The following is a 10,901-nucleotide window of genomic DNA, read 5'->3' as shown; positions in this document are numbered from 1 at the left end:
ACTGAAGATCGTCCAGAAGAAGATACCCGAGGAATTAATGAAGAGTATAATTCCAATATTAATATCAATAATGAAGTAGATAATCGTAATGATAATGAGGAAGAAGACTATGGTTATGAAGATGACGATACTGTTAACTACGACAGCCAGATGCATTACGCGAACCAATATGAGGCGGAGGAAGAGGAGGAGGAATCAACTGAGAATCGTCAAGAAAACAGAAAATACTTGAATAAGTCGGAAAAAAATGCCGGTACAAGTTGGTTTGTCTAAGTTTAAAATTTCAAGCACTACTGTCACTAGGTTACTTATTATAAGTTTATAACATTTGAAGTGTTTAATGATTATTTATGAAATTTTAGTTGTAAGTTTGAAATTAAAAATTGTATAAGAATTTCTCCAACTCAATTTTTTTTTCCTTAAAAACGGGTTTAACCGGTATGAAAACGGAAAATACGGTGTAAAAAACATGTGTTAAAATGTTATTTAGAAGAAAAAAAACTGAAATATTAATTTTAGAAAAACGGTAATCACAGGTGTGAAAACGGTTATAACGAATCTAAATAACGTCATTTTTTTCTATTTATCGGTGTTATTTAGGTAAGCGTGTTGGTGAGCCTCACGGATACGGTATATGGACATGAGCGTTATAACGGACGTTTTTTCGGAAAAAACGGCCGTTTTTCAAACCTTGGGTGTGATAATAAGTGATAACCTCCTGTTCTGAAGGGTAGAATCAGACTATCGGTTATTGAATATTAAGAAGGGTCATTAATTGATATGCCTCCATTTTTTTAAAATATTTATATTTCTGTCCTGTTACCTTTGGAAAATACCCTTAAACCATCTTTTCCGTCCATCCTCCTTTCCGTTTTTCTCCTTTCATACCAACAATAGTCTTTTTTATCCACGTGTTAATAAGTGCTAGGCAGAAAAAGACCACAAGACCCCTAAATTCAATTTTATAAAGTAATCTCCAGAACCTTAAGAAAACCAACCTGTTCTTAGTCACTGTCTTCTTCTTCTGTGTACAGAAATCTCTTAAAGAATCTTAGGATTGTTTATGACCCGAACTCAGTTGAAAATTCTAAATAAAAGTAGATAAACACATTCTAAAACAAGTGGTTTTGATATAAAGATACTAAATAATGAGATAAGAAAAATACAAAACCTAATTCCTAAAAGAGGGCTTGATCGAGAAAAAGCGGGAAAAAACTCCCCAAGACCCTCTAATAGAAATCTTAAAACAACCAAATAAAACATGCAACAAACAGAAGTCTTACGAATTTCCTACTGAAATAAAAACTGAAACTAATGATAAACGCTTTCCCATTAATCAACTACTGAAGTTAAGTAGCTTTGACCGTGAAGATTGTGAAGATTCAGCAAGATTAATGTTGTTGTTGTCATTCTTCTTATGTTTTCCAGTGCGGCTTTGACCGTGATTATAGTTAATGCTTGTGAAAGTCTGACCATCTACCTCAGTTCTAAGTCTCTTTGCCTTCGGATTTGAACCAACTGCTCCACCCCCACAAGTAGTTTTGTTGTGACCAGTTTGTTTGTACTTGCTACAGGACCTAGGTTTCTTCTCAGATTGTGGTTCATCTTAGCTCCTCCTCCTATTCACTCTAGGCCTTCCCGGTTTCCTCATGAGTATCGGAGCATTGATCACAATGGTTGGCTTTAGAAAAGAAGAACAATATATGTTAAACAGAGATTTTTTAATGCACATGAACAATAGATAAAAAAAGTGAAAAGCTAGAGCTTAGAATACAGACACTGAATAATGCTTGAATTTTGTAAGGGAATAAAATAGGTAATTTGGAAAACATACCTCTTCCCAGTCATCAGGACCCAATAAAGGTGCAATTATAGGTGCATAAGTAGTTCTGAAGTTGTCAACAGTGTAGAAACTACTACAATATCTGTCCAACAAAAAAGATTAATTAATAACTTCAAGCATAGAAAAAATGTATAATAAGTGTTAGTGATGTGTTAGACTTACTCTGCCCAATTGGGTCTTATCATCTTAAGAGCACAAACGGCATGTTGACAAGGAAATCTCCTAAACTGTCACTGGATACAACTACATGTTTTATGAACAAGATCTACAGTAAACACTATGTTGTGGATACTTGTTACTTCGTACAATTTACCGGCCACAGAGCCCTCTACTTTATACTCACCAGTCAGCATTAACATCTTTCCAATCAACTTTTTAGCCGTAGGCACTAAATCTCCATCTTCCCAACATAGACATGCATTCCTCCTCTTATAAAACATACCCATAACTAACTGTCCATACATTAACACCATCTTGCACACTTGTTTCTCCCTAATCCATGATATCATATTGTTACAACTCTCGGAAAAGTTACTGTTCAAATGTTCACAACAGCTGCTACGGTCAAAAAAGGCCCTTGCCCAACAGTTAGGGTCTGCTTCAGTCAGATATAAAAAAGCATCAGCATTCTCTGCAAGCAAGCTGTCCATATGAGCCTGAAAAATACACTGAATATTTAGAACATCTTCAAAAAAAAAATCAGAACTAAGTTGGTAGAATGTATAATGCAAATAAAATAAAGTCATACCTTGAAATGTTTCTCTTTATAAGCTCTAGCGGCATTCCAGAAATGATTGTGCAACTTAGAACCTTTGTAGTGTGTTTTGAAGTTCTTAGATAAATGCCTGTAATGAAGTCAGTGATTTAGTAAAACACACACCATGGGACAAAATTAGAGTACTAATTGCGTTGGTTAATAAATTACCTAATGCAAAACCTGTGTGGAGCACCAGGAAACAGTAGAGCCACTGCTTCTAACAGACCCTTTTGTCTGTCAGAGATGAAGTTCAGTTGCAACCTATGATCAACTAATCTGGGTTTAAGATCTTTCAAAAAGAAATACCAATTCTCAAAACATTCATTCCTACATATCATTATGCCTAAAGGCACCAAACCATTCTGAGCATCAAGAGATGTAGCCGAAAGTAAACAACCTCCATACTTCCCCTTGAGGTGGCAGCCATCCAAGCCTACAATTGGTCTACAACCATTTATGAAACCCTTCATAGGTGCATCAAAGCATATCATCACAGGATCAAAGCAATTTATCATTCCTGCGAAAAGAAAAAATAATAGTTTAATCAATGTTTATATCCATATAAGTTAAAACTTCAAATTTCTAATTCAGAAAATTACCTTCCATATGTGAATTTTGCTATGGAGCCGGGGTTAGTCCTTCTAATCATCTCACACAAACTTGGAATAAGTTTATAACTCTCATCATATCTTCCGTTGATCTTCTCCAACACAATGTTTCTGGATTTCCAAGCAACATGATATGGAATTAGAGTGTTGTGGCTTGTCCAAAAGTCATTTGCAATCTCAGCAGGCTTAGGTAAAACATATGAAGTTGAAGTCTTCAACTTCTCGATAACACATTGAGCTACAAATTCAGGATTAGCCGAAGAATTTCTCCCTAGTGGGTCTCCAATACAGGTGTGCTCCAAACAGAAACCCTTAAGGTTGAATGTAGTTTCATTAGGAAGCTTTCTGGCATACATAAACCATTCACAATTGATTGGCGGTCCAGAGAACTTGCATACAGCTCTGATTCTCAAGTTGTCACTCTTCTTCAACTTATACTGAGTTCCATGTTGCACATAGTAAGCTCTGAGGTGTCTTTTGAATGCCATCTTATCACTAAATTGTGTGCCCACCTCAACTAAACCTGGTTCTACAAATTGTTCACCCCCTGCATCTTCAAGAAATAACTCTTCGTTATCTAACAGGTCTTCACCAAAAATATCTTCATAGTCATAAAACCACTCTCGATGCCCATTAGGAATTTCAAGCGATTGATCAACTGGAGATCCATTGACCACTTCAAGACCATTATCCTCTTCCAGTACATTTGTAAGAAAATCAGGTCCAAGGTCAACATCTGGTCCATCAATTTTTAGTTTATCTGCAGCAAAGGAGACACATTTAACATGAACAAAGATTCCATATAAGTAACATACAGAGGCTCATCGACAGTACCTTCAGCTTCATCGTCCGTCTCCAACAACTGCTCGTATCCATCGTCTGCAAGCCAACCATTATTAGTTAAATACATCAAAAAAAATCAAGATAAAATATAAATCATAAGTTCAGAAACATAACCTTCACTACTGCCTTCTTGGTCACCATAGTCAGATCGGTCACCTCACACAGAAGGACCACCAGGACCAACTTCCTTAAAGTTATAACAGAACTCAGACCACTCCGTAGCATCTTCACTCTCACTATATAAAAGTGTTTTTGAGTCCATGGTTCATCTTCAGGATGACATTCGTCCTCTCCCCAATTGTCTAGATTACAAACTGACTCCTGCATTTCCTTAATAACTTTTGTTGAAGCTTTTGTCTAGAAACGAGCTTGTTCCTCTTCATTTTGAAGATCAACAATTCCTTGACTGCCTCCCACATGTAAATTGTCACCACCACTTGCTTGAGTTGGCTGTGTTGGCTTAGGATCATCACCAAAATCTAGGACTACATTACTAGAACTTGAATTCAGATTATTCGTAGCTTTAGCAATAAGTCTTGGGCTTTTTCTCTGAGTAACATTTGGCTCTGCTGGTGCTTTAGCCAACTTGTTTGGTGTTGAACTCCTGTAATTATGATCAATAAAATCATAAAAATAACGACATCAGATATGTTCCAAGTACACAGTAAGAATTTACATGAACATGCAAAAAAAAAAGAGTAAGAAGATTTCGACAATTTCCATCAGAGAATCCAAACATGAATGCTCATAAACCAACAGATGCACATATAAACATATAAATCAACAACACCAACAACCCATTTGAGTATATAATAAATCAAAAAACACACTAAATCAAAGAAAAAATCACCAAAATAAACATACATATAAAGGTATAAAATTTGGATTTAATACCTTAATTGAAGTTCCTTTGTTTTTTTCTTCACCATTTTCAGCACCACTGCTTGCTGATGAACAAAAATCGAGTGCAATAAAAAATTCACAAACAATCCCTAATTTATAAGGAAGAAATTTGGGGGAAAGAATTGATAATAGGAAATGGGGGAAATGGGTTAGAAACTGAATTAGTGGATAATACGTGGGATTTAGCATCTCGAATTTTCATTCCCACTACATTTGTTCGTGGATTCATGAGCAAATAAGAGGGGAAGAAGAAGGAACTGTGAAGAAAATGGGCAGAAGGGTTTAATCCATATCCCGCGTATTTCCCTTTCAACTTGAGGGTACATGCGTCCATTTATCTATCATGCTATGTCCACGTAGCACTTAGTTGCCTACTATTTAGTGTTTCCAAAGGGGATTCACTAATTTAACATTTTTGAACGGAAATTTTGACTAGTTTTGAAAGTTTTAAAATAACGGGTATAGATTAATATGTCGGTTATTAGTTTGGGGACAGTTTGATCTATTCCCCTATTAAGAATTAAAGACCGAATTAAGTCTCATTCGGAGAGCAAACTCATTGGCTTCGAAACTTATCAAGAACATGTCAGGCATTGTAAGAAGCAGTAGGTCAAATGAAGTAAATGGGTACATTATCCACCATATCTAGTAACAAAGTAACCAATAAACCTGATCATGTATGATGATATATCCACGTGTAATTGCTTCGCGGCTTGTTTTAAATAAATCATGCTTTTTAAGAAAAAAAAAACCATCAAATAAAAACACACTTCTTTCGGTGTTATTCGAGATGGCGGTGTTGTCAATATTTCACTGATATTTTTCAATATTTCATCGAAATATCATATTTCGGCCCCGATCGACATTCACCGAAATCCGATATTGACTGCATTGCTTTCGTCTAACAAAAATGAGTCTTCATTCTTATCTTTATTTTAATTTTACCTAAGGTGGAAGAAGTATTATTTAGTATTGATATTGGTATTTTGGATAAGTGTTGTTTACGGCATATAACCAATCATTTTAAACATTTTTCATATGCAAAAGGGCGCGCACAAATTATACATGTTCCTACTTTCATTTTGATATTCTCCAAAAGGTAAGCAATTCCCTTCGTCATCACGGTATATGTACTAGCCATGTTCATGTAGTGGTGGGACCGATAGCTTCCCTTTCGAAATTTGTTTCGTCTCGGAATAAACAATCTCGAAAGGGGAATTTTAATTGTGAGGAAGAACTATGCTCCATTCCGAGGTATCAAGTACCAACAAAATTTTAACTTGTCGGTTCCAACGGACTGGCAACTAATAAAACTGTGCTTGGGCTAGGGCTTGGGTTTACGTTTGGGATTAGGGAAGAAGGACCGCTAAGGCACTAACACAAGTTGCCACTATCCATTAGGAAAAAACAATCAGATCAGCAGAAAAAGTTTGATTTTGGTGCCCATAATTTTGTGCACCTGCTGACGAGTATTCACGTGACGTTTCGATTCGTCTCTCGGCTTAGTTTTGAGAAATATGTATCAAAAGCTGCACGCACGGTAATGGAACCATAATGGTGAAATATTTATAATAACATTAAATAAAAGCTTCAACCAATCATTCTAAGCAGTTTTTGTTACAATGATATGGTATAATTACGATGGTAAACAACACACAAAACGAAAGCATAAAATAAATTTTCTCATTTTTTCTTGAAGAGAAGATGGGTGAGCATCCATTCTTCACCATTCTTATACCCAAACAACTCTGCTCCACACATGCAAAAAATCCTCCAAAAATTGAGCAATTTGATTGCTTCTTTCTCAGTTTTAGTTATGGACCTCATTATTTCTTTGAATTCAACAATGTTTTTATCCATGTTTTTCAACCATTCTTCACTGCAAATCCAAAAAAATAAAATGAAAAAAATAAACCCATTAAATAAAAGTGGAAAATATCTGTTCTGATTCAATTTTACTTTGTTAAGTTAGAGACTTTATGCACAACTGGAATATAGATGGTGTAACAATAGTGGCACAGCCAAGATTAAAAATAAATATAGAGTGTGTGGAAATATGTATAAATAAGTTTAGAAAACCAATTAGTAAATAAAGACAATTGTATCCACTTGCCCATATCTAATTCCGTTCATATGATTATATTTTGTGATCAGAATAATTATAACACTTACTGGGATCTAGAGTAATGCTTTCCACTCAGAGTCCATTGATTCACAACTGAAACATCATCCTGCCATGCCATTACAGTTTCGAGAATCAGGCGAGAGTTATGAATAGAAGCACATTATATAAGCAAAACGATATAGAAAATAAAAATTGAGCCTAAATTTTTTGAATGAACTTACTTGAAAGTAAAGAAGCATTGAAGCAGATGATAGAGTCAGAGTTCCAGCAGGGAATATGTAATTAGTGTACCAATCTTCTGCATCAACGGGCTATAATAATTGACAACAAAATCAGTATCCTGTCAAATACGTTAACTTGAAAAATTTAATAGAAATGAGAGACTATGGACCAATATATACCTCATAATGGTAAGCTAGAGTCTTATGGCAAACATGTTCAACGAAAAGAAGTCCATCATCTTTCATCCACTCTGATATTTTCTTAAGAAGCAATTGATAGTTCTTCATATGCTACATGGACGAAAAATGTAACATTATATTTGTGCATTTCATCAGATGATCTTGACTTAATCAAAATTCATGGATACAATCATGTCATACCTCAATCAATTCAACAGCGAAAATCCGATCAAATCTTTCTTCGGTTTCGTAAGTTGTTATATCAGCTAATAAAACCTTGACGTTGGTCAACTTAAGCTCCCTAATTGAGTAGAAATAGACATATCATCTGTCACATCATCTGATCATACAAAGTGAAAGTCAAAAAATTTAAGTCAAGCTGATACACTTACTTGCATTTTCCTTCAATGTAATCTTTTTGTTCCACAGAACTTGTAACTCCAGTAAATTGACATTTCTTAAATTTGTTTGCCCCGAAAAGAGCTACAGCACCCAATCCACACCCTAAATCAAGTACACTCTGACCATCTTTGATCTGTGCCCTCTCCATATACAAATCCAGCATCGCTATCTCAGCTTCGTCCAACGTTGTTGATTCATCAGTGTAGTAACCCGCACTTTATATGCAAACATTCAGATCAAAATTCCATCCACAAACTAGACAAAAATTGGTTCTAGCAATGAACAAAACTTCAAAAGCCAAATACCTTTGTTTCATGTTGCTTCCATGTTGGATCTTTAAGAATTCCATAGGTGCTTCGTATAGTTTTAAATCCAAATTCTCCATCTCAGTTGCCATTTTCATACCTTTCAGAGCTGCATATATTCAAATTGATGATGAATCTCAATACTTAACGAACAAACAAGTGTAACAAGAGTGTGAGAACAAGAGATGGCAACACTTACAGTGAACCAAGTCAAGAAGCTGAGAAAGCTGTTCTTCATGGGTTTCTTTGTAACCCCATTGGAGACGCTTTTCTAATTCGATTCTAATCCGTTGTCTAATCTCTTGGTCCGGTATCAACCCAAGCTCCATGTTTCTCAACAGCTCTTCCTTTTCCTTTAGCTGCATCTTCTTCAACTTGCAAAGAAAAACACACACAAAGTCTATTGATCTTCCAGTGAAGTTCAGACAGAGAGTCAGAGGTGGTGGTGGTGGTGGTGGCGGTGGTGGTGGTGAATACTACTATCAATGATGTGGTTTTTATAATTTGAAATTGACGTCGTTTTTATAATCTGATAAAGAAAAAGTGAGCTATATGACAAAGCCAGTTCCATTATTCAAATGCATGGGGTCGGGGATGTAGAGTTCAATATTGGCGGACCTGCACGCGCTGTAGGGAAATTGCTTCGACATGCTTTGCTTGGCTTGACCACGTGCTTCTCGTGACTCTGCTGCGCTCACGCAAAGGATTTGCCAAGATGATTTTTGCGTATATGTTTTGAGGACAGTTCTTTGACATACGGTGTGGACCTTTATAGTTCTCTCACGTGGTAAATTGGGATTTAGTATGTGCTGGCAAGGAAAGAGGGGGACTGGGAGTTTGTAATCTGAAGTAGATGAATCAATACCTGTTGGCGAAATGGTGCTGAAGATTTGGTCAAGAAAAAACTAGGCTGTGGTACCAAATTATAGTGGATAAAGATGGAGATAACTTCTCCTGCTGGATTCCCAATAAAGTGAAAACTTCGCATGACGTTTCATGTTGGAAAACAATAGCTAACACGGCGCAGCTGGTGAGTACTATTCTTTTTTGACTATTCACTCAGGTAAAGCAATTTCTTTTTGGAATGATGTCCGGAAGGGTGATGCTTCTCTTGCCTCCATATTACATTCGCTGTACAAGTTGGCCTCTAATAAGAACTCGAAGTTAGCTGACATGGTCACAGCAGATGGGAACTGGAAATTTAACTGTGTATACATATATCTCACCATCAGACACGTGTATATAGAAAGATACGTGGAAAGCATGCAGGCCAAGACATCAAAATACGATACACTACGGAACACCAAATAAACCTCAAGGAGTTACTTTATCTCATCCCCAAAAGAAGCTAAGATCAACGGTGGAGAGAAAGTTAGCTGACATGGACGTGACAGGAGCAGAAGACACTTGTCTGACACAAGCAGGCATCTCAACTACCCTCATTAAACACTCTGAGCAGTATACGTGTGGATCAACCCGTGGGACGAGCGAGGATGTATCTGCGTGATCAAGTGGCAAACGCAGACCTCTGCATAATGGACACAAGACACTAGAAGATAAGGTTCCAACGGCCTTCAGAGAGGGGTCCCACACGCTAACCCTATAAATACCCCCTCCCCACCAAGAGGAAAGGGGATCGGAAAAATCAGGAAGGGAAGGAGAGAGAGATTTCGAGTGTAAGTTAATCCTTTAGAAGAGAAAATACATGTAAGCCCAAAAGTCATTCGACTACTCTTGTAACCGTGAAGAACATAGTGAAACAACAAACCCCGTGGACGTAGGCCTTAGTGCTGAACCACGTAAACCTCGGTCTTGTTTATATTTCAGCACTTTATATTTTCCTAACCCCATGGATCTTTACTTGTATGTATTGTTTTCTTTGTTTTTACCTATATCCCGTGCGCAAACGCCCCGCATGGAGTTGTTAGATGAGGCTGTGATAAACCCAAAGGTTTTGAGCCAAGGAATCAACACTAAGATATCATCATCACAAATCACTCTAGATTACGATGATTGGTTGTGAGCATTCGGATGCCTTCGTGATTTGAGTGTTCACAATTTGGCGCTAGAAACAGGGATTATAGCGTGATAATGGAGACGCGACTAGGGGAAGTAGTGTATCCGACCCGGATTATGACGACGGAGAATCAGACTATAACGAGCAGAAGAACATAGGGCACCACCGCGCGATGGAAGAGCTACGAGATGAGATGATGGCCGAGATCAGGCAATTAAAAAGTAGACAAGGCGGGGGGAGGTTAGAAGAGGTCATGAGAGAAGCTAACTCTACGCCCTTAACTCATCGCTTGGCCAACACCCCTATTCCGCTGAAATGCCATGTCCCAACGTTCGAATGCTATGATGGATCCAGCGACCCTGCTGCACATATTCGGTATTACAACCGTGTCTTAGCTAGATGGGGTCAGAACGACGCCGTACTCTGCAGATACTTCCCGTTAAGCCTGAAGGGATCGGCATTATCATGGTTTGATAATCTGCCACCAGACTCCATCCACTCATACGACCAACTCGCAGAGAAATTCTTAAGAACATATATGTACAACAAGACTGTAAACACCGGAATGGATAAGCTCTTTTCACTAGCGATTGGCTACAAGGAAACCACGAGGGAATACACTAACAGATGGCACAAGATCTGCCAAGCCATAGGGAGCGTGGACCCAGTGGTAAGCATCAATTGCTACAAATGGGGA

At 37.4% G+C, this 10,901-nt stretch overlaps 2 protein-coding genes across 2 annotated transcripts; both read right to left on the bottom strand.

Moving 5' to 3' along the window:
* Positions 1–1,163: 1,163 nt before the first annotated feature.
* Positions 1,164–5,210, bottom strand: LOC113292608. Its single transcript, XM_026541490.1, has 9 exons — positions 4,946–5,210; positions 4,166–4,655; positions 4,043–4,087; positions 3,200–3,968; positions 2,769–3,117; positions 2,592–2,688; positions 2,006–2,499; positions 1,835–1,925; positions 1,164–1,681 (listed from the first exon to the last, which is right to left on the bottom strand). Exons 4-7 carry the CDS (start codon positions 3,204–3,206, stop codon positions 2,074–2,076), a joined length of 879 nt encoding a protein of 292 aa, XP_026397275.1. The 5' UTR covers positions 3,207–3,968; positions 4,043–4,087; positions 4,166–4,655; positions 4,946–5,210; the 3' UTR covers positions 1,164–1,681; positions 1,835–1,925; positions 2,006–2,073.
* Positions 5,211–6,498: 1,288 nt separating this feature from the next.
* Positions 6,499–8,706, bottom strand: LOC113294670 ((S)-coclaurine N-methyltransferase). Its single transcript, XM_026543053.1, has 8 exons — positions 8,387–8,706; positions 8,188–8,296; positions 7,873–8,097; positions 7,682–7,781; positions 7,481–7,591; positions 7,301–7,390; positions 7,127–7,185; positions 6,499–6,833 (listed from the first exon to the last, which is right to left on the bottom strand). The coding sequence occupies exons 1-8, from the start codon at positions 8,550–8,552 to the stop codon at positions 6,638–6,640; spliced, it is 1,056 nt and encodes a 351-aa protein (XP_026398838.1). The 5' UTR covers positions 8,553–8,706; the 3' UTR covers positions 6,499–6,637.
* Positions 8,707–10,901: the final 2,195 nt, after the last annotated feature.

Source organism: Papaver somniferum, chromosome 7 (genome assembly GCF_003573695.1).
Source record: "Papaver somniferum cultivar HN1 chromosome 7, ASM357369v1, whole genome shotgun sequence".
In the NCBI taxonomy this organism is placed as follows: Eukaryota; Viridiplantae; Streptophyta; class Magnoliopsida; order Ranunculales; family Papaveraceae; genus Papaver; species Papaver somniferum.
This window is presented reverse-complemented; position numbering and strand designations above follow the sequence as displayed.

Bases quoted from the DNA above. Each gene is read 5' to 3' on its own strand.
- LOC113292608 (XM_026541490.1), bottom strand. The intron at 2,689-2,768 runs GTAATTTATTAA...ACTTCATTACAG, and splicing joins CCACACAGGTTTTGCATTAG to GCATTTATCTAAGAACTTCA. The intron at 2,500-2,591 runs GTATGACTTTAT...TGTATTTTTCAG, and splicing joins ATAAAGAGAAACATTTCAAG to GCTCATATGGACAGCTTGCT.
- LOC113294670 (XM_026543053.1), bottom strand. From the start codon at position 8,552: ATGCAGCTAAAGGAAAAGGAAGAGCTGTTGAGAAACATGGAGCTTGGG. The intron at 8,297-8,386 runs GTAAGTGTTGCC...GAATATATGCAG, and splicing joins GCTTCTTGACTTGGTTCACT to CTCTGAAAGGTATGAAAATG. The intron at 7,391-7,480 runs GTATATATTGGT...CAATTATTATAG, and splicing joins CTCTAGCTTACCATTATGAG to CCCGTTGATGCAGAAGATTG.